Source organism: Eupeodes corollae, chromosome 1 (genome assembly GCF_945859685.1).
Source record: "Eupeodes corollae chromosome 1, idEupCoro1.1, whole genome shotgun sequence".
NCBI classification, from domain to species: domain Eukaryota; kingdom Metazoa; phylum Arthropoda; class Insecta; order Diptera; family Syrphidae; genus Eupeodes; species Eupeodes corollae.
The window spans coordinates 112,609,234-112,634,058 of NC_079147.1; the positions used below are offsets into that span (position 1 = coordinate 112,609,234).

Sequence of the window (24,825 nt, forward strand, 5' to 3'; positions counted from 1 at the left end):
ATGGCAGATAGGAACTTTTCGATACGTTTCCGGGGGAAATATGCCGTTGCCGTTGTTCGCTGTCGCTTGTCAGATCAATTCCACTGTCATTACACGAAAATGCATTATTACTCAGTAGCCCTTTAATAAGTCCAAAGGTATAGATATGTCTTAAAATCCACCTAGATAGATATGTTTTGCTTCGTAGTATGTACTCTGAGAACCGAACTGCCTACGATCAAGAATTATCCCTTCCATTTCCAAGGCCCTTCTCAGACGTGTCGATGCACAATATCCAGAACACCACCATTCCTTAGTTTTTCGTCACCATTTCGTATACCGGTCTTATTATCGAATAGGTATTGGTTGGTTGAAACATGACTACTGGATGCCTTTCCACCCCCGGACCCTGTATGTCCAATGACTGTGTCGTGTCGTGAAGTAAAGAAAACCTTGTTTGACTTGCAACAGAAGCAGCAAATAACAGACAGAATATAAAATAAAAAAAAACCTATTGAAGGGAGAGTTAAGAAAATACCCAAAAACAACAACAACAACCATAAGCTGAGGCACACAAATATCGGAGGAATGGAAGACAAGGAGACAACCCAACCTACTGCTATAATTGCTATCAGCAGTTCATGTGTGAGCCGCAGAACCCAGAGTCGACCAATTCGGGCTTAGGGGTAAGGGATGATTTTGAAACAACAAACGACAGACAGACTAACCACAAATAAGGGACAAACAACTTTTTTCACTATATTCAGTTCAGTGTTCGTATCGTCGGATCGGACGGGCATTCAGACTTTAGAAGCTTGCAATCGACACCATTAGCCAAGAGCCAAGACAGTTGACGTTTTGTTCTCAATGTTAAAGGTTCGGATTCGTGAGGATGTTCCTGTTTTTGTATCGGTTGAAAAATATACTACTTCATTGTGATGCGGTTTAATTAATTTATTGGATAAAAAAGAAGTGGACCTAATTTAAAGGATTCAAATAAAAATTTGTTAAACTGGTCCTTCGTGATCGTGAGTGAAATTTGAACAAAGTGAATATTTAATTAATTTGGTCCATAAAGGATATAAGAGCTATCTCCCACAGATTAAAAGGATACATTCTTAGATATTAAGTAAAAATAAAACTAAGTGGTACCTATAACAAAAAGGATTTACACAACGACAAATTACGAATAAGTTTTGTGAGTGAAAAGGATTAAAGTGATTAAAATGTCAGATTTCGCTATAAAATGGTGAGTCTCACTTTAGGAATTGTATAACCATTAGTTTGCAGCATTTAAATAAACTGACAGAATGTTAAGATCCAAAATAGTTGAAATAATTCCAAAAAAAAAAAGAGAACAAATAAATGATCCTTCTTCTCTCCATTTTAAAACTGTTGGTCATGTCAAAAATCTAGATTCTAATATACAGGCTTTTCTCTCAAAGGTACAATTATGAGTACAATCATTTTTAAACCAGCCTTCGAAAGTTACTGTAGGTATTCTTAATCCTGTAAGGAACTTTTGTTTTGTCAAAATATTGTGCGATTTACTACAAATTCTGTAACTCAAAATGCTGCAAGCAGGCTGAAACGGTTTTGTTACGTCAGCATTTGTATTACTTCGAAGAACATATTTTAAGACGTACAGCATTATGACCAGACAGCATCATATAGGTATTTGAAAAAAAGTATTTCGACTCGCTTTCGCATGATTCTTATAGTATTTGAAAGAAAAATTAATGTACTCGAAACGATTTTGAGTATTCATGTCAAGGGTTATTTATGAAATTATTATTTCATACACCTACTGCCTTTAAGTACTTTGACCTAGCCAACAAATTGATTTTGGAATACTGAAAAATAAATTTCGCTTTGTATTTAAATTCTATGAAAATTTTACGATGACTCATCCAATTCATTGCAAAGATAATATAATACAAAAACATCAATAAAATAAAAATGGTACGCATACGCCCAGAGTAACAAATTTTATAGTTTTACCTATCGTGAGTATTGACAGATATGTTTTTTAACCTATAACTTGCTCTTCGTCAGCGTTGCAGTATCAGGGAGTTTGACTTTCTGTACATGATCGTGAGATTAAAAAGATTTAAGTAGATTGTTAGACCGGCCATTCACTACACAAAATAATTGCGCAAGTTGATAGTCCCAGCAAAGCACGTTATAAGGTAACTGCACAGTTTTCAGTTCTAATACAGTTTTGTGCTCTAAGGACATGTCAAAAAATATAAAATCGTTGAAAAATGCCATAACGACGATTCAAAAATATCATCCTGATTTCTGACTGCTTTAAACTTTCTTGAGCTCTCCGGTAATTTGTCCTAAAATTATTTATCTTTTTCACAAATGTCTTACAGTCGTCATTAAGATATTTGTCTTTTAATTAAAAAAAAACGGTCCTAGCCAGGATTTTTCACAATCCTGTTACTATTATCATAACTCTTTACTTTCCAAAGCCCCAAATATTCCCTGTATTGGTTCAAAAATTCGCCCAATAATGTTTGCTCTTAATTTATAATTACTTAAAAAAATATTATTTATGTTAAAAAATATTTTAACGCACTGATTAAATAGATTTTCAAAAAATATGCTGCTTATATTTTTTGGTTCTGAAAGTAAAGTTTTAACTATTGAATTATACATCCCGAATATAATCTGAAAAATTTTAAATTCGTCTGAAGTTCAAGGATTAAAATAAATAAATTCGGTGGCGCAACGGTGCGTTGAGGATTAGGGCCTAGTAACTTACAACTCTTAACCATTCCTGTGTGCGAGTATTGTTGTCAGGGATGGAGCTCAATCCAAACGGTTGATTTGAAAAGCACTTTTAATGACAAGTATTACTCTTGGACATTTTTTTAATTGCTCACAAGAGGAAGTACCCGTTAAAAAGGCTTTAAATGGCACAGACAGACATTGAACCCAAAGCCTCTGGCATGACAGTCGAATACACTAACCATTATGTTCAAGGATTATTTGCAAAAAAAACCTCTTTTGCGTAACTACTGACAAAAGACAACAGAACCAACATTGCAAAAACCCATGATATTGGTGGCAGACTGACGTCACAAAAACGTTAAACTGCCTCGACTTTGTTTTGTTGAAACCATATGCTTATCGTCTAAATCCAAGATCCTCAATCGCTGAACAAAAAAAATTTATTATATTCAACATTGTTTCGAATACCGCGCCGGGAAACCAGTTTATTCCGAACTTCTGCAACACTGCCACCAATAATATTTTCGACTAAGCTTGCATTATACTAATGCATAATTTATCAACGTGACCCAATTTTGTTTACAAACAGTGTTGGCCAAAACGGAAGCAACTTTTTAAAAATAGATATATTTTTTTAGTGTAACTAAAATGTTGGTAGTATTTGGTGGCCAACCCCCTGTTTTTTATCAGTTCAGCACATCTTCGAAGCATGGAGCCAACTAAATTGCTGTTTGTGATACTTTTTCAAAATGTCACGGTATCTACATAAAACGATTCATTGTACGATCTTTTTGGTGAATCGGTCCTAGTCCATGTCCTGAGAAACAGCCCCACATCATTACGTTACCTCCTCCGGGTTTACAGTTACTTTGGTGTAACGTGGATTTAGTGGAAAATGGATTTGGAATCTTCCTAAAAGAGCATGTTCACACATTTTCTAAGGGTCCAGTTGATATAATAATGAGCAAATTTTAATTTCACCAGTTTGTTTTTGGTGCAAATAAAACGCTTGTCAGCTTTGAAAGATCTTAATTTACCATCAACAGCTCGTCTCAAAATTGTTCTCGCGCTTATGTTCATGTCGAGTTTAGTTAGTATTTCTCTTGATGATCCTGCAGAATCCTCTGGTCTGCCATGTAGACGAACAGTTTGGAATGACTTCTTAAATTTTAAAATTTTATTAATCAGCAAATTACTGATTTTGGAATTTAATTTTCCGATATTTTAATTTCACTCATAGCACATTTATATTCTTTTATTTTTTTTCTTTTATTTCGTTCGAGTATTTCTTCCGACCAATTTACAAAAGTTAGCTCAGAGCACTGATTAGCTTGCCCGTGTACCTTATAACACCTAATAAATAGATTCAACTGCACTCGTTTACCAAAACACATTTAATATGAGCAATGGATTTTGTAGTTAACGGACTAACTTTACTCTATTAGTAAGAAAATGAGAGAGATCAATAAAAAGTTCCTTTTGTTTTGACCAACAAAAAGTTGGGTTAACTGTCCTCCTTGTGTCATATTCAAATAGACGGTAATGAAAACTATATACTCTTGTGGTCTATTAAGAAGTATGTACATATACATAATGTATTACATTTTGGAAACAAATTAACATGGTTTGTTTATGTTATTAATTTTTGAATGTCTTAAACTTGGATGTTGTTTCCAACACTGTAAGTTCCACCAATTTATTGCGTAGTCGGAATGGTTATACGACGATAAAAGTTTATTTTTAACAATTTTGACGGGCCATTTAGTTGTTAAGGTAGTACTCTTGGCATGATGGTTAATGCGTTGGGATCTCATGCCAGAGGTCTTGGATTCGATCCCTGCCTAAGCCATCTAAATTTTGTTTCACCGTATACTGCCTCTTACAAGGAATTGACAAATTCTCCAAGAGTAATTCTTGTCATAAAAAGTACTTCTTCAAATTATCCGTTCGGATTCGGCTTAAAACTGTAGGTCCCCTCCATCCTGACAACTGCACCTGCACACAGGAATGGTTGAGAGTTGTAAGTCACTAGGCCCTAGTTATTACAACTTTCTTATTATTTGGTTGTTAAGTGATCTATTATTGTCAATATTGCATAAAACTCAACCAACATTATGGCACTTAAATTTTCAGCTGAGCTTGACGGGTTTCCACTGTCCAATACCACAGTTATTACCTAGAAAACACGAAATGAAGGAGAAAGCAACACAATTATTCTGAATATGAAATTTTAATTTTAGATATTAAAACTTTTCTTTATTCTTATAAAATCCAATTACTGTTTTAATTTTTAAGGTTATAAGCGTATTATTAATTTTCAAATATAAAAGTTTGATTACCTTTTAAAATTCAAATATTTGTAAGAACTTCAAATTCAAGAAATGTTAGAGTAAATATTATTCCTCATAGCATAAACATTGTGCACTCAGTTTTAGTATTACAATGTTTGCTAAGTGGATCTCAAAAACGAATCTTTATTCCACATATTTAGATTTTAGTATTTTTTTATAATCAAAAAGCAAAGTAAAAAATCTAAAGAATGTGCAAAATTTTGTAACTAAATCTTAAATATGAGACATTTGTATAACACACAAATTAAAGCGATAACCTTATATGACAGACAAAACGATTTTAAAGTAAATAACTTTTCAACTTTTCGAGTTTATTGTTTATGGTTTCAAAATCTAATAAACTGAATTAGAAGATGAAATGTTTGACTGTTAACAGTCGAATTGTTTGTTCCTGAACTACCAATTATTTTTAATAAATATGATTTAAAATCATGAAAAATAAAATTTTTATTTTTAAAATCATGAAATGAAAATAAAAATAAAAATAAACCAGCATGGTGTTCAAATATGCGTTTCGCCCCGGTGAAATTAAAAATTGATAACAATATTTTGCATAATTATGATGAAATAGTTTAATTTCAAAATCTATTTTTGTTAACGAAAATTTTCAGTCGTTAACCAATATTTACCAATTTAAGAAGCATTTCCTAAAAGTTTTTATTTTTTATATAAACAAATACAAATTGAATGAATAAAATTAATTTGAGGTCAATACCTTCTATTTTTCGCGAGATATCGAGAATCGAACGTCATTTTTACCAAATGTTCGTACTGTTTTTTGCAAATATTGTTGTTTTTTTATCAAATATTCACAGAATGTCGAAAACAATATTTTATGTGAAATAAAATAAGTTTGAAACCAATATTTTAATTTTATAATTTGTACGAACTTTAAGAAATGCTTTTTTTAGGGTTTTATTTTTTGTTAAAAAACATTCAATTCGGTTTTTAAAAAAATATTTCTCATAAGATAAAACTAGATTTAAACCAAGATCTCAAAGCTTTGAAAAGATATTATTATGAGTCGAAAACCAATTTTAACCTTCTTTTGTTTATTATTTTGTAGGTTTTTAATTTTTTGTAAAAAAAAATTGGATTTTTCTCAAAATGGCACTCAATTTTGACAACAATATTTTTGAAAAGTTATTCGATTCGAAAATCACTAACTTTTAATGATTTTTTTAGGTTCTTATTTTTTGTAAGAAAACTGTCAGTTTGATTTTTCTCAACATTTTACCAAATGTTGAAAACAATATTTCCTATAAAATAAAATAAGAGTGAAGCCATAACTTAAATTATTGAAAGATATTTTAGTCGTAATTCAATTTTTACCAACTTCTAGTAATGTTTTTTTAGGTTTTTATTTTTTATAAAAAAACTGTCAATTCGATTTTTCTCGAAATTTAACCAGATGTTAAAAACGTTATTCTTGATTCCACAAAATTGTTTTGGAGATAAAATCATTTTGTATTCGTAAAATTTTCGAGGTGACAATTTTTTTTTATTTATAAAAAAGAACCGTTAATTGGATTTTTTTTCAAAAAATATATTTGTTTGGTATTACGTAACAATATGTTATATAAAATTTAATTCAAGTCTCTAGAGTTTTTGGTAAGATATTTAGGGTTAACCAAAATGTTCACCTTTTTCTGCCTTATCTGATGTATAACAAAATTTGTTTGAAGTCGATATCTCTTCTGATTCTGGAGCTATGGACGACGAAAAAAACGTCGCGAACGTACGGACTCGACGTATACGGAAGTACGGTCGTACGACTCTAGTGACCTTAAAACGTCGAGAAATGTCAAAATTTTCAATTTGACAAATCGGACCCATTACAATAACTTCCTATGGGAAGTTAAATATATCGATTCTTTTTTGAGAAAGTTCGAATTTTCAACTATTTATATTAATATACTTACTTGTTATTTTTTTTTTCTTAAAAAAAACCGCCTAACGCCTTATCTGCTTAAAACCTTAATAACCAAGTTTCAACTCAATCGACGCAATTGTTTGGGCTGTAGGGGCGAGGACAGACAGGACTTTTTCGACTTCTCTACCATCGTTTTACGTCATGTTTGATTAAAATCTTAATTTCAACATTTTTAACGAATGCAATACAGTTCCTCTACGTCGCGTCGAAGCCAGTGTGTAGGAAATTACAATCTTTTGATTCGGGGTTGTATGTCCATAGAAGAAGTGAGAGATTGAGTATAATTTGAGGGTGTCAATAATTGCATTCAAATTTCGTAAAAGAAAGGACTAAAAAGATGGAGCACAAAACGGTAAAAAAAAATTATAATAATCTTATTTATATAGCTAGACCTTAAAAACTTGGTTAAAAAACAAACACTGATCCACAATACTCCTGACTCCAAGGCAGTTGTGTATCTTTGAGTTTAGGTTAAACCCATCTTATCTTATACTCTTTTTATAAACTAAGTAAACACATTATAATGTGCATGTAACTATTTCTTAAAATTAATTTAAATTTTGTGTTTTTATTTTGTTCACATTTTGATAAGTTATTTTATTATATTTTGTCAGTGTTGTGATCAAATAAATTTTCATCAAAAGTACTTAGTTTCAACATACAGATATGCATTACACAGTGTATAACAAGGATACATCAAAGTAACTCTGAAAGTCTGTAACGTCTTTAAAACTTATAGGAAATTAAGAAAGAAAATTAAAAAACGCTCATGAAATTGCATCATATCATCGAATTCAACTTTCCCTCTCTATAATTTGATTCATTTTAATTTAGGCCATTTTTTAATATAAAAAGAAACAAATATTTAATAAACCTTAATTAACAAGTATTCATTTTGAATTGTTTGTATTTTTCAGGCGCTTAAAGTGTTTCACAAAATGAAGCGGAAAAAAAATACAAGAACAAAAATTAAATTTTGTTTCCTTAGACTGGAAGTCATGTCATGGGATTTTTACATAAACGTTCCAAACTCTTGAAATTAATTCTGGGTAAGTCATATCAATATTATAATTAAACATATTTGTTTGAATGTTTATGTTGGAAGTTAGTGGTTATATTAACATCTCATTACGGAAATATTTTTGTAACTGGTCGGATTTTCGAACTATCATAATTTTACATTTCTCTTACTTAATGTCCCAGAGAGTCAAAAAGCTTCCTTTGTTATAGAGAATTATGTACGTCTACATGTATGTATATACTTTCGTATGTCTGGGATACATTTTTGTAATCCTTCACAACTCAAGAACGAGTAAAGCCGTCTACGACAAAATTAGCGCTGAAAAGTACAATTTTGATAGCATAAAGTCATTGTACCTATGGATAGTATTATGACGGATTTATATCTACAAAATAAGCGATCCTAGACCCAATTCTTTTTTGCAGGAAAGAAGACCTAAAAATCTTTACTGAAGTTCAAGGCAATAAGAGTGCAGTGGTCGGTGTCCGTCGTTCGTAAGTGTTGCAATGCCCATAGGGTCTTGAAAACCAACAGTTCGATTCCTTAAGCATTAGCGCACTTAAATATTTGATGTGTAGGTCTACTGATAGAAGGTGCAGAATAGGACCAACACTAGCTTTTTTTGAACCACCACACAATCGATCCATAAGACAAAATAGGTCGTGAAACGTCTGTGTGGCAATGCAGGCCTTCTTAACCCGTTCTTCAATATTTCCAGATAGTTTTAAATTAAATGCAATTCCCACTTAAAACACCAACCTAACAATAACTTATTATCTTTGTTATCTCCGAGTTAAAAAAAAAAATGATTCTAACAATACAAACACTTGCTACTAATTAATACTTGTCATATGCCTATACTACACAAAACGCTTGTCACATGGAGCAACCTTAACTGAGCTAGTTAGGTACCTTATATACTTATATTATACTTTTGAGCTAATTTATACTACTTTTTACTGGTTAATGGGCAACAAATATGCATATTTCAGCTTTTAAAGAAGTTTCTACCAATGAATATTTTACGGACGCAAAACAAATCTCAAGACGAAGACGATTTCAAAATTGTCTCTCCACTTCACCAAAGATGCACTTATGATTTTGTGTAACGCTTATTTTTATCCCAAACCTTCTGAGAGTCTGTCGTCTTCTGAAAATGATGGTTCTATACCTTAAAATAAGTCTATAATAGTATTCAGTGTCTGTAAAAACTCGTTTCCTTACCCTACTCTACATGAAATGATTAATTAAAAAACAACAAATTCCATCATCATATGATTTAAGCATGACTACAAGTTAAGTAAAATTAAAGGCCAACCAAAGCCAACCAACCACAACTCAATTTCACTACACCAATTTATTTAGATAAGGTGTGGCTTTGGATCCGGGCGGAGTTTATTCTTCTGCAATGGCGTACGTTCGTATGTACCTATATTCAATGTATGTTTATTGTACAGTGGACCAGAATGAAACAAATTTTTAATTTAAATTTGAATCCAAAGTTAAATAATAATTAACGATTTAACATGGCAATGTAGTGGATTGCAATTCTTGTTTTGAAGTGGAATTTCGAAAAATTTAATTTCAATCTTTCCAATACATTTAAATCTCATACCCACGAAGTTTAATCGGCTGTCAATAATTAATTTATTTATATATTTATGTATTATAAGCAATTTTATAAATGCAATTATTGAATCAGAATTAACTGACTATAATCTCAGTTTCACTCAAGGTCTTATCTGTCCCACAAGTAATAAAATACTTGTCCTTAAACGAATTTCTATCACATTAGGCTTTTAAAACGTGCCAGTTTAAAAAAAATAGAAAACCAACCAAAAACGGGTTTTTTACGGCTAAGTTATAACCAAAAATGTCTCTTAACAATAACTTGTATGATGATTTTCCAAAGTAAATACAAATATTTCTCCCTTAGATACAATAGCCGTGTTTTTTGGTATTCCCTATAAAGTAAAATGAGAAATTGCCAAAAAAACGATCCGCAGTAGTGCGGTTTTTTATATTTGAAAGTTGATACAACTTAATAATTTCCCAGAATAGTTTTCAAAAAAAATCAAAAAAAATAGCGAAATTCAGACTATGGGTGAAATCGTGTAAGCTGCTTTTTGAAAGTTGACTATCAAAATCAAGAAAATACGCCTGTGTAATCTGAGAGTTGATTTCAAAGTTCTAACCAAATAATTTGACATAAAATAAAAACTTCAAGAAGGGGGTTTGTTCGTAGACTACAACATTTACATGTGATGTTGAAGTGAGCTTGAAGATAGCCTAAATTATTTATATACATACCTGAATCGAGTTGAAATGAGCTTGATTCGCCTCGATTCCGTTCGGGGAGTTGGTTTTTACAGATAATGCGTTATGGTCTGTTTATTTGCATGTTTGTGTGCAAAAAATATAGTTTTGTTTTAATCTTCATTGTTTAACACGAATCAAATTATCTCACTTGCACTTCATAAGATACATCAAAACACCATTTGCATTTAAGTAAGTGCTGTCAAACTTAATCATTTTTAAATCTTCTTGTGCAGTGAAAACACCAAAAGGATTTATTTAATCTAAACTGAGATAAACCTTAAACTAAATTATCTCCCAGTTAGTCCATTTTCATTAATAAAACTAAATAATAAGAGCAGTAACAGATTGAGTTTATTTCCCAATGGAAAACACATAATTCCAAATGCACAACTATTTAATGAACGCAGCCATCGAGATACAAATGCAACTAATCAATCGCACCAACATTTGAGTACGAAATCACATAAGATCTAATCAAGACTCGTATAAATGTCAAAAACCCATCCGTAGTTAGATTCTTCTTTAACTTTTATCGTTAGTATTCATACTACGGATATTGTTTTTGTTATTTGTGTAAAATCCTACTTTACTATTGATAGATTATCCAACAAAACACGGATAATTTATAGATAGGTATGAGTCTTTACTTGGCTCTGTATTAAGTTTTAAGCAAACCTTAAATTTAATACTTTTACAGTTTCGAAAAATATTGTTTTTGGAGCTTATTTTATAGCTGATTCCGAATCCAAACCTTAATTTTGACTTTTGCTCAACTTTAAAAAGAAAAACGTTTTCAACATTATTCTTTTATTCTTTAATATATTTCAAAAGTTATTAAGACAACAGATTCGTTACAAGAACGAGAATTATTTTCAAACAGTTCTGCCTTTTTTTGTTGGTTGGAAAACGTTTAAGCATAAACTGTTAAACGTGTCTTTCATTGTTTCATTTGTATGACATGTGAAATCTAACAAATTATGAAATCTTCTCGGATATTATATGAAACAATATAAATATTTCAATTGAATATTGAAGAAGGGGATTATAGATTTGTAAAACCTCCACGGATTTTAATGAAAAAAAAGCCTAAAAAATACCTGTTTTTTCGAATTTGACAAAGTAATATCTAAAAAAACCTGGGGTGAAACATTAATTTTGAAGTCGGTATTAAAACCCATTGTAAAAGCTCCATTTTATTTCCAGGAAGAAGACATTGCCCACCATTGTTAAATATGATTAGTTATGAGTCTTCATTTTACTCCATTAGAAATATTAAGTTACTTTAAATCTTATACTTTGATTGTGTTTACAAACTCGTTTCAGAGTTAAATTTTGGAGGTTTTCAATATATTTCAAACATTTGATGTGTTTTAGCATAAATGGTTCAAGGCGTCCTAATAGCAGAAGTAGCAGAACTGAATACTAACAATTAATATTGTTTTTTACCAAATTTTATAACAAACTTAAAATATTTAAGCTTTAGAAAACCATGACGAATTTTAATGTAACAAAGAGGCTGTAATGCGACCCAAACTGATAACTTCACATCCAGTTGGTCTTGCTTAAAATTTTAACAAAATATTCAAATAATTTTTTTTGTAGGATACATAATTTTAAGTCAATATCTTTCTTTATTCTCCAAATAATAAGTCGAAAACAATTCTTATCAATTGTGTGTTGTTTTTGTAGGTTTTCGTGTTTTGTTGAAGAAATTCACGAGATATCGAGAATCGAACATCAATTTTTACCAATTTTGTGTAATATTTTCTGCAGATTTTAATTTTTATAAAACAAACGACAGTTGGATTTTTATAAAAATGTTATGGATTGTTAAAAAAATATTTTCTACAAAATGAAATTACATAGTTTGAAGTTATTATCTTAAATTTGTAAAAAGATATTTGAGTCAAAAATAAACTTTCAGCAAGTTTTAGAAATGATATTTCTTGTAAAAAAAAACTGTCACCTGCCAAAGTTTTATTAAATATTAAAAACCATATTTTTTATAAGATAAAATTAGATTAAATCAATTATGTTTAAATTTAAAGAAGATATATAAGTCAAAAGTTATTTTGTATCAACTTTAAGTAGTTTAGGTGTTTATGTTTTCTAAGAAAACTGTCAATCAGATTTTCCTCAAAATTTTACCAGATGTAAAAAACCTTATTCTTCGTTGCATACAATTATTTTTGAGGTAAAACCATTTTTTGTTCGTAAAATATTCGAAGCATCTCTCTTAAGATCTTTGATTTAGATTCTTCGGACCTTGAAACGTCGACACATGTCAAAACTTTCTATTTGACAAATCGGACAGATTACAATATCTTCCTATCAAAAGTTAAAAATAACCTTAAAAGCCTTAAGTCTTTATTTTTAAAATTTGAAAGTTCTATCACTGATTTACAAGTCAAAATTTTATAAATGCCGTCGAAAACCTTCGTAAGCGAGTATAACAATTTAAAATATAATTTATCTTAAAAAAAGTGTTTACGTTATTTTTTTGGTTTCTTTTTCTTTTTTTAAATTATAAACTTAGATATATAAACAATGCTTAAGAACAATAGTATTTTCACTTAAGCAGTAATTTAAAAATTAATCGAAATGTGGAATATCAAATTTTATTTTATTTTACAATTATCAATCCAAATAATTTTATTCTTTTAAATTCGACAGTGAAATCGAATAGAATTCATATATTTATGTATGAATGTATGAAGCCAAACTTTCTCAGCTTCCAAATTGCAACACTTACATCTACATGCATACATTTTTTTTAAAACTTAAATCAATAAAATCCATTGTTTTACAAAAAAAAAACTCCACTTTGGTTTTGTTTCAACAATCGGTAGAAATAAAACGTATAAATGCGTTTCTATGGGAAGCCATTGTAGAACCCCGCGTTCCGTTGAATCATTTATAAGAAGCCATTATGAAATTATTCCTTTCCTAGGTAAGAAAAAAGACAAGGATACAAATTTAAGGAAGTTGTTTTATTGTTTGTATTTTAATAAAAATTTGCGCATGACGTTAAAAGTTTATAGGTATACGAGTAGATACTATCTCCTTTTAACTTATTTGACTTTTTAATAATATATTTTCTATTACAGATTCACTGGAAGATCAAGAGGGTGGAGCTATGTACATATCGTGCGATGTCTCAAACGGAGGTCCTGTGGAGGCTGAAACGGGATATGTTCCCAATAATTCATTGTTCGGGTTGGCATTGGACAGTCCACAGGTAATTTCGGTTTAAATACAAAATTGGTTAAGTGGTTAAAAAATATCGGTTAAATACCGCAATAGAAAAATAAATCGAATTAAAAGTTTTTAATGAAATCAGTTATTTAGAGTAATAAAATGTTCCAATATACCTACTTTAAATGTTTCAATGAATAGAAACAAATATATAAGTGAGTGAGAGTTATATTATACTGTGAAACGAAAATTCCTGGGATAAACATATCTACACTATAAGTTTTATATTAAATATAGGGTACGTAAAACAGTTTTTAAATTACGATTTTATAGAATCTTTAGTCTTTAAAAATATAAACTCTTAATATCCCAGTCAAATTGATATTTAAATCTAAGAACATAATGTAGTCCCGCATTTGGGATTTTTAAAGCTTCAATGTACGAAAATTTAATGTGTGGAAAATCTTAAGGTTAAAAAAGGTTCAGACTACTCTTGTCAAAACTTTTAAGTTTATTTAACACGCTAAAAGTCTATTCCTGGAAAAATTGACATTATTATCTTATTTTTTTATTTGCTTAAAAACTACCCTTCGACCTACCCCTAGAACCTAAATGCTCTATATATCAGTTTTATTTATATCGGATTTTTTAGTAAATATTTGACAATTTTTTTTTTTCAAATAAAACGCAAACATTTTTTAAATATTTCAAAATCTTTATCATTGACTTGAAGGACAATCAAAACATCAACGCTCATCAAACATACTCTTCAATAAATCCATTGTAAGGTGTGCTGTTTGGCTTGTGGCCAAATATAAAAAATATAAAAAATATGGACCAAAAACGCCGCCGGCATGCAAACCGCACGAAACAGTTATTTTTTGTAGAAGAACTGGAGTTATCTTATTATCTTATTAACGAACACAGTGATGCATTTAATTTAATTACGATAGAAAATAAGAGTTTAAGCTCTTAAAGCTGCGGTCATCGACACTGAATTTCGGAATACAAATTTTACAATTTGCAGACGTTGCTCGTTCTTGTACTTTACCATGACGAAAGTGTTGAGACAACTGTAAAATTGACAATAACAGTTCAATAATTTAAAAAAGTTTAAATACAATTCAAAGTTGTCAAGTCTCCATTGGAAACCCCTTTACAAATGTATAAGTTTCAAAACCTAAACAGTGACATTTTTTTTTTCTTTGATAACTGTTGTTCAAAAAACTAAATCTAAAAAGTTCAAACACTTCTTACTAATAATTATGAAAGTATTTTTAAATATGCTCCAGTCTTTAGTGTTAACATAAATCAACTTTTATGAGTTGTGTGACTACTTTGCACATTAAAATCATATGCTTTAGAATACGTTTTTGGTTTAAACAGCCATTTTCAATATCTAGACAAAAAAATGTAAAAAAAAAAACAATAAAAATGTATTTTCTGGAGAACTATCCTAAACATTTTATTTCTTACGTGAAGCTTTTAAAAATAATTCAATCCAAAAATAATTAACAAAATTTAAAAAAAAATCTAATACAAAAAAATTTGTTTTTGATGTAAAAGAGTTCTCACGGATCCAAACAATATTCTTAAGTATGTATATTCATTTTTTTTTTCTTAAACTATTAAAACTTAAAGAATTTCGGACGATAGTTGAAACTGTCATTAACATGGAATGTATTTAACAAAATGGTATTTTTTGAAACGATCTTATTTTAAATGCTCAACAGTCGTTTTTTATCCAACCAACAATTTTCTACATTTTCGTATGAACTCAAATTTCAAGTCTAATTGAGAAATCGTTTATTGTTTAATAGCTCAAATGAAACTAAAGATGAGTTTTAGAAAAATTAACTTAAATAAAATTAAGGAAGTTATTCGCTTAATAAATCAAAAAAATTAAAATAAGTTGTCACATATTTGGGCAAGTTATATTTCCAAGATTTTAAAGAATTTTCTCAGTCGGATTGACAAAGCATTCTCACGCAGAAAATCGAATTTAAATTTTAATTGTACTCGTATGATAGAAAATTCTTGAGAAATCGAATTATAAAAATTTATAATGTGATTTGAATAAAAATTCAGTTTTTACAAAAAACAAAAACCTATACACTTTGTTCATTTCACGTCTCGAATAACCTAATTGAAAGCAAATCAACCTTCATGTTCTTTTATTGGAAATTTGGATTTCACAAAATTATTTGCTAAATGACCCCTGCGTCATTATTTTAGCTCTTTGATCCCACAATTTGAGAAATGAATTAAGAATTAACTTTCTTCTAGTATTAATATGCATGGTCATTTCAAAGTAAGCCGAATTTGTATGACACCCTTTTGACAGCTATCCCTATTGGTGGTATGTAGATTTTCGATAAATTATTAACATTTTAGAGCTACAAATGTTAAAAAATATATGATATGTCGAACTTTCAAGTTTAAAAATGGAAACAAAAATATTTTTATATAACAAAATGAATATCGAAAGAATTATTTCTTTGCTTTTTCGTAGGAATTTCCTTCAATTCAAAACTAATAGTATTGCGTTAATGGATATGACCCCAATTACATTTTCAATTATTTAGGTTTTTGTATATTAAAACAGCAATTTTGTTTAACTTCCTTAAACTTTGTACTACTTTTGACTGAAGATTTGACCAAGAACATAATATGAATCGGATATTCAGCCCTATTCCAAAAACACAGCACAAATTCATCAACTTTTGACCAATGGACCATCTATGGGGGGGTCATATGAGCCATAAAGCTTATACAGTCAAGTTGTATATGTAAAGATTTCATCAAAAGATTTATTAGTAATTTGACGACAATCACCAAAAAGTGGTTTGCTGTCAAAAACAACTAAAATTTGAAAAAACTTTAGTCATGCTTTAAATTATTTTTATAAAAATTGTTCAAGAAAAAGATCAAAAATTCAGGTTCTTTAGAAGAAACCTTGAAAAAGAAATGGTCAGTTTAAAAATAATTATTTTTTTTAACTTTCTCTAAATTCTTCTTTCTACAAAAAAACATATTTTGGTGTTGCTCCAGAAGGTTTCTCAAGAACTAATGGACCGATTTCAATAATCTTCTTCTGCCGTGCAAGATCTTTTCGATGATCAAATTGATAATGCCATTTTTTTATTTTAGCGCCTACCAATGATTTTAAGACAAAATTTAAAATTTGAAATGATTTTCGAAAAAAAAATAAGTTTAATTTTTATATCTTAAAATATAGAAAATATTTTTAAACAGACTTTTTGGAAGACATAAACAAGTTCTAGCAAACCAGTCGTGCATTTTATTTATTTCAAAATTGATTTTCTGTTGAATACAAAAGACCTTAAAAAATTAAACTAATCTAGTTTTGAAGTGAGTTTGCTTAAGATGCTCTAGAACTGCCAAAAACCCTCTAAAATATTACATTTTAGCTCTTAATAAAGTTGTCAACTTAGCCCTTGAAATGTGTAAATGCAGATATAAGATACATATTATGTTAATTAAATGTTGTCAGCATTTTTAAACGGTTCTCAAAAACTCATCTTTATGTTAAGTGTTCAACCAACACCTCCACCCTCCCCTGATTAAAAGTCTGGATATACCCATGACTCTTTAAATTTTACTAACCATATGTTGTCAACGAAAGCTTCACAACTTATATTGATTGATGTATGTATTATTAAGTTCTTTTAAACACATGCTGCAAGGTAATAAATTCGATTCGAACTCATTACTAACTACTTATTTCACATAGCACCCTTAAAAACGTTGGTTCAATATATATACATATCTAAACTTATTATATTATTTTTAACTTTTCAGCAAGAGTGTGCTGCATCTTGTGTGGGTTGTCTTTGCTGCCAAGGGAACACTTCTTTACCTATCCCAGCATTAGGCGCTTCTGATTTTGAATCAGGAAGTTGCTTTGAAAACAACAGTGTTCCTTTAAGGTATGTCCTTTTAAAATACAAACTTCCAGCAAACCTACTTATAACTTCTTTATAATATACACTTACAGCTCACCTCAACCTAATTCACAAACAAATTTAGGAACGTATTGGAATTCGGATGAAATGGCGTCAACATTCCCAGGACTACCACCTTTAGATATCGATCCATTGCCAAGTTTATTCCCTTTTTCACCTTGTGGTGCTTCGTATAAGTAATTTGTTTAATTTTTTTTTTTATTTCAAACGAAACACGGTTTTTATGTAAACAATTAATTTTAGTTTTTCAGCTAATCCTCATCAAGCATCTTTGTCATACACGGTACACCCGCAACTCATTAATCAAACACAAGCACAACAAAATACAACAAATGCACTTAGTACAGCATCACAATCATGCTACTATGATGCCCCATCAACATGCAACCAACACGCCACTCCCCCCATTTACCCGAGCATGAGTGTCAATGTCAGCATGAATATGACCATGCACGGCTACGGAGCTGAAACATCTGTTCCAATGCAATGCTCCCAAATGCAGTGGACTCCGCCAAACTCGTCATCTTCCGTAAATGTTCTTTATCCACCGTTGCTGAGTCCATCCCATTACCCGGCAGCTACAACGTACTCCTTTACAGCAGATTTCAGACCACCAATAGGTAACCAGTCAATAGCTCCGGCTCCTGGTGAGAATGAAGAAAAAAACTCACCACATCGTGCTTTCTACTCACAACCCACACAATCCTATTCACCACCCAAAAGTCCACAATATTCTTTGGTGAGTAAAAACAACGACCTTTTTTTAATTCAAAACTTACGGACGTGAATTTATGCATTTTTATAGGTCAGAGACACAAAGTCCTTTGGAAGTGGTGGATTCGAGGATGAAGATAGCAACGAAGGATCAGACTCCAAGCCAAATCTTTGTAGGCTTTGCGGTAAGACATACGCTCGCCCTAGCACATTGAAAACTCACTTAAGAACTCATTCTGGTGAAAGACCCTATAGGTATATACAAAACTTATCAATATAAATCTCCAAAAAGAATTATTATAACTTTTACTCACCACCACTAGATGCCCTGATTGCAACAAAAGTTTTTCACAAGCAGCCAATCTTACAGCTCATGTACGCACACATACCGGACAAAAACCGTTCCGTTGTCCAATTTGTGATAGACGATTTTCGCAGAGCTCGAGTGTTACTACGCACATGAGAACGCACTCTGGAGAACGTCCATATCGGTGTTCATCATGCAAGAAGTCGTTCTCCGACAGCTCCACGCTAACTAAGCATCTGCGTATACATAGCGGAGAAAAACCCTACCAGTGCAAGTTATGTTTACTTAGGTGAGTTTTTGTTTTTATTAATCCATGTACCATTGGACTGGTTCAGTCAGCATAAAGGACTTCATTTGCAGTCAACTGCATTCTTTGAACTACCAAAAACATGATTGTCCACAAAACAGCTCTTAGTAAGCTACAATTCCATCTTGACTTGTAATACGTATGTTAAGGAAACATTAGTTATTCCTTTTCCAAGTTGACAATGAAGCCTTTCACATAAAACATCAAATATTAAGAATTGTGCAGAAAATAAATAAATCACAGAGTAATAAAGTTCAGCTTTCAGTTAATTGAAAACTCTTGATTAGCTGTCATTTTGACATAAGTGGACTTGACTTGATAGTTTTGTCTTTACTTATTTTCAGTCAACTTTCCAATAAAATTGAATTAATTGGAAGGCAATTTTTTGGCAGCTGACCAATCACATACCAGAAACTTGCCTTACTTTCAAGTCCCTTATATGGTCTCAACCTGAACATTTTGACCAAGGTAACTAGTAAGTTAGTGGTAAGTCACATATGCTTCAAACGCGGAACTTTACTTCACTAAGGTCGACTGAACCAGCCAACTAGACCAACTTTTTTGGAAAGTTGATTGAAAATTTAGTGAAATCTCCTTAACAATCAAGTCAAGTCTACTAATGTTAAAATGACAATTGATCATATATTTTCACTCAAATGAAAGCTGAACTTTATTACTCTTCAATTTTTGTATTTCTTGCACAATTCCATTTAATGTTTTGTGTAAAAGGGTTTCTTGTCGAATTGGGAAATAAGTAAGTAATATTTCGTTACAATACAAAATGCAAACCGTGATGGACTTGTAGCTTCCCTGAGGAGTTTTTTGTAGACAGTAATGTTCCTGGTAGTTTTTGAACGATGAACAAAAGGTGAAATAATTAAAGTAAAGTTCTGAGTTTGAAACGTATGACACTTCAAAAACTAACTTGTTTCCTTGGTCAATATACGATCAAAGAATGCAATTGACTACAAATGAAGAACCTTATGTCTTTCCAGTTAACTTTCCAATAAAATTACCTTTTTGTAAGGCAATTTTTTGACAGCTGATTGCCAATCAGAATCTAGAACCTGACTGATTTTCAAGTCCTTTATGTCGTCTGAGCCTGCCCATTTTACATGTTTTGAGAATTTTTATAACTTTTAATCTCATTTTTATAGATTCTCTCAATCCGGAAATCTTAATCGTCACATGCGAGTCCATGGTACAAATAACAATTTGATATCGTGACAAAAACCCAAAGGTTTTCACCACTATCACCACCTAAACGACTACGGCATAAGCGACATTGGCCCTGCATCACAAAACTATCCTGGGTACTATTTTTGTGCACTAAATAATCCTAGAATGGAACGTTATCTTAATTAATTTAAAACAATATAATTATGTATGTTATGTCATGTGGGTGCTCTTTAACAAAACCTCAGCGCAGCTCAATTATGCATATGATTCGGCAAAATGTACGAAAAACAAAACAAAAATTTATTAAATTTTTTAATTAGATTAATGCTCAAATATTTAAGTGTACATAAATTATTTAGTTCTGTAATGCTAGTGTAAATATAAAAACTAAACCACAACAAAATATAAACATAATGTTAACGAATTTATTGAGAAACGAATTTTATACATAAATCGTATATTACATTCCATTAAATGTTTTAAAATTGTCAAATTAAGATATTTAAAAAAAAAAAAAAAAAATCATGCATAGATATTTATTGTAGCAAAGTAATGAAAACACGCATAAAATCAAAACAAAATGCAAAATGTGTTAAATTAAAATTCAGAAGAAAATTATTAATTAGATAAATTGACGCGTTAAATAAATTTAAAAATATGGCCATTATTACCTACACTACTATATTTCTGTGGTATTTAAGGCTAAAGTCGATAACACCTGATGAATTTTACATTTTTATAATAAATGCAGGTGCTTAGTTTTAAAATTATTCTCGAAATTTAATCAAATTTTAATCCCATTTGTATATGTACGGACATAAAACATTGAAACACAATAATTTGTAGAACCATAGCATTAGTCAACAAAAAATAAATTGTTAAACTTAAATTTTAAGAATAATTATATTTTAAATCTTATTGTAATCCAAGAGAATCTCTAGTCATGTACCCCAGTTTTGATTTTTATAATATTAAAACAAATAGTAAAAAACAAAATATTTTAAATAAATTTGTATTTGAATTTCAAATTTTAGGTGATATTGCCGTGTTTGGAAACAATGGTGGATCCAGGGGGGAGTCCTAGGGGAGTTTTGAACTTGAATTCAAAACTTGTCGTATTGCGTTAATGGATGTATTTTGCTGCTTTAAACTTTGTTGATATAAGTACTACTTTTTACTGAGGACTGGATCAAGAACATAATATGATTTCAATTTCCAATCGTGCAGCATTAATCCAGGAAGATTATACAGTTAAGTTGTATAAGTACAGATTTCATCTAAAGTTTTGTTAGTAGTTTAACAAAAAAGCGGGTTTCTGTCAAAAGCAACTTAAATCTTTGTTTTCACACAATTTAGAATTTAAGAACTTTTGTAATGCTTTAAACTATTTTCATAAAATCTTTTCTGAGAAAAAGGTCAAACTTGCAGGTTAAGAACCTTGAATAAGAGATCGCCAATTCGATATTAAGTTGCATTTAAATTCTTGAAACTCGTCTTCAATTCGATCTTATTTTTTTTTGACGCACATAAATAGTGGTAGGTATTTCTTTCAAAATTGATTTTTTTATTAAATACAAAAACTTGTAAATATATAAATAAATTAAAAGGTGCAACACGGATGATAAGAACTCGGGTTTAATGGCTACCATTTTTAACCATTCAACCAGTGGGAGCACTGTGGTCAGAATTACTCTTGGATGATTCCGTCAATTCCTCGCAAGAGGAAAAACTTTAGACGACACAAACAGAGTTTGAACCCAAGACCTCTAGCATGACAGTTTGCTTTAGATGCTCTAGAACCGAGATTTAAACACGAATTTCAAGAATCTAAATGTCCCAAAAACAGCAAAAGTGACACTTTAAACTAATGGAAAATTAAACATAAGGAACCTTTCATACCTATATTAATTCAATATAAAAGCTTTGAATCTCTTTATAAGTAGGTACCACACTGAAGTTTCTTCCCAACTTATTTGTTTACCTTAATTTGTTTTTATTGAATTTTTATAGAAAATACGTACTTTTCCTTAAAAAAGAACCAAACATTTTTCTATCTACAATTTGTAAGTTTTGTTGGCTCATTGAAGATCAAAACATTTTCAAAAGGTTCATGCAAAAAATTAATAATTATTAATTGCTACAAGTTAGCAGACTAACAATGATAGTAATTAAAAATAGACTCCCTAAAATTGAGTCCGAAAAGTATACGTTAAAAAAAATCCAAAAATATAACAGATGCTTTTTTTATTTTTTTATTAAAAAGATCACATTTTTCTGGAAAACTTTTTCATTTCTGGATTTCTACATCTACATAGATTTGTGAAGAAATTCCATAAATAGAAATTCAAACAACAACTATTGCATTTTAGCTCTTAAATGTAGCACATTTCGAAAACTGTTGGAATCTTAGAATGCTTTTATATGTAAGGAGTCGTCCAAATAAAATAGTTAGACCATTTCTTAAATAATGTAATAACATAAGTAGAAGTGAATAATGTAAATTTAAGGTTAAGATGCACATTATGATTTTGTTCAAATTTTGTCAGCCTCCTTAAGAAAACATTGAAGAACATTTTGGAGTGGTGCTAATAAACTCATCTTTACGTTAAAATTTTTCGCTCTTGATTCGAAAACAAATTGAAGCTTTGCAATTCTCATAAGAATTTAAAACATTTCACATCACAAAACCGACTACGCCTATCAATTCTATCAAATCAAGGCTTATATCAATGGCAATGACCCGAATAGAAAATACTAAGTTGTGCTGCAAGTTCTGTTACAATTATGATTCACCACAAGACAAGAAATACTTATATATTTTGTATTAATTGTTGTTTCATATAATATTAGATTGTAGGTTTTGAGAGGCTCCCGGAAATTACGCCAGAAGAAATTACCCCAGAATTTTTTTGGGAAAAAACGCCAGAAAATGTTTTCTGCTTCAAATTCTAAAAAGAAGCAGAATTTTTTGTGGAAAATAAGCCAGAAACATTGGAAACTGTGCAAGAGAGAAATGGAAAAAACCAGGAACCAAAATGGAAATTAGGCCAGAAAACCAATTGATATATTCTGGCCTAATTTCTAATATCAATTTAGAAAAATAGCCAGAAAATGTTTTGCATTTTAAAAGTCGCTACTTGGTCAATATTGAAGACATTTTATCACAACAGAAAAAAACTGCCCCTGAAATGCAACCGCAGGGAGAGGCGGTCACCGGCGCGGTTACGGCGCGGCGTGCGTGGCTGCCACGCAAAAAATTACTAAAGCTTTCAATAATTTTTTTTATTTGTAACAATTTATTTAACAAAATAGAAAAGAACAAAATATTTTTACTAAATGTAACCTTGCAAAGTGTCTGCTACGATTTCCCGGCAGCATGGACATTTGTAATTTTCGTTTGAATCTGCAACTGCTTGAGTTTGCAACTTTAAGTTGCACTCCGAGCATATTTTCATATGTCTGCACGGCAACAACACAACGTTTGGTGGAAGGACCTGACAATTATAATACATAATATTACATCCGCTTCTTTTACGTCTTCAGGATAATAATTTTTACAATAGATGATAGAGACAAAGAATGTGTAGTAAAACTGTTTATTTATTACAATAATTTATACAAAATACAGTTTTCTGGCGTTTTTCCCAAATATTTTTTCCATTTCTGTAAATGGAAAAAACGACAGAAAATGTTGAGGAAAAAATGCCTGAATTTCCGAAATTTTGCCAGAAAAATTTGGGATTTTTTCCTAGGAAAAAAGCCAGAATTTTGTATAAAGAATTTTCTGGCGTTTTTTCCAAATAAAATTCTGGCGTAATTTCCGGGAGCCTTTTGAGATGGTCCCCCATCTTTCTACTAACCGCGCTCACTAATGGTTAATTTCGCTGATCGATGGTAACGGATGCTTTATCAGTGACTTGGCCGTTGCCCAATATTAGGTTAATTAAAAAAGTAGTTTCACTCAAAATGGCAGGACCTTGTTTGTATTGATGTTTTTGACAATGTTTCAGTTAATTCTATGTTTAGAATTCAAAAATTTCTGTGAAAAGTTTTTCAGTAACGCTCTCTAATTCGGACCACACAAAATGGTCTTAAGGATTAAAATATTGACAGCAAAACTTAAGCTTCTCGATACGATGTTGGCCCTAAGGGATTTTTTGTCGTGGCTTTGCTTAACTCACTATAATCCTGTGAAAGAACCTATCCATCTTTATTAAAAAGTGTACTGTCAGAGACTCCGATACCCGACATTAAGTGGTTCTCAGGGGTTTTTAAAACAAGAAAATTTCGCCAGAACTCATTCATCACATTATGTTAGGCAATTATTGCGATTCTTTTTTCTTTAGCGTCTCACTCCATAACAGAAGCGAAACTTAAACCAAATTAGCATTTATTTAAATATATAAAAAAAAAATATCATAACCATATTATATCAAATGGATGTCTTGAGCAACAAGGTCAAGTTTTATAACAGAATTAGGAATAAATTTAATATGATTGATTTTCTATATTTAAAAAATCTGAACTGAACTTTCTTACTTAAGGTGTCGCTAACAAAATAATGTACGTTAGCTAGGTTGAGGTTTTTTCCTACATGCGTGTGCCACCAGAGCCCCGTTCTTCATATACTGCACCATCCGGTCCGATTCTGGAGCGTTGATGTTCATTCACTCTATACATGACCCAGCCCTATATATCATTAAACTTTTATTCTCTTCACTACATCAGTATCTTCTATACTATGCAGAAGGGACCAAAAGAAGATCCTAGGACGTTCTTAACTTGCCTTGACAAT

General features: G+C 30.7%; 1 protein-coding gene across 1 annotated transcript; it reads left to right on the forward strand.

Moving 5' to 3' along the window:
• The first annotated feature begins 809 nt into the window (after positions 1-809).
• Positions 810-21,016, forward strand: LOC129940386 (protein glass). Its single transcript, XM_056048702.1, has 9 exons — positions 810-1,228; positions 7,920-8,051; positions 13,450-13,580; positions 17,360-17,487; positions 17,556-17,699; positions 17,767-18,262; positions 18,329-18,492; positions 18,561-18,833; positions 20,009-21,016. Exons 2-9 carry the CDS (start codon positions 8,006-8,008, stop codon positions 20,076-20,078), a joined length of 1,452 nt encoding a protein of 483 aa, XP_055904677.1. The 5' UTR covers positions 810-1,228; positions 7,920-8,005; the 3' UTR covers positions 20,079-21,016.
• Positions 21,017-24,825: the final 3,809 nt, after the last annotated feature.

Excerpts from the sequence above, each read along its gene's own strand:
- LOC129940386 (XM_056048702.1), top strand. The coding sequence starts at position 8,006 with ATGGGATTTTTACATAAACGTTCCAAACTCTTGAAATTAATTCTGG. Across the intron at positions 13,581-17,359 it reads TGGCATTGGACAGTCCACAG|CAAGAGTGTGCTGCATCTTG; the intron begins GTAATTTCGGTT and ends TTAACTTTTCAG. Across the intron at positions 18,834-20,008 it reads TGCAAGTTATGTTTACTTAG|ATTCTCTCAATCCGGAAATC; the intron begins GTGAGTTTTTGT and ends TCATTTTTATAG.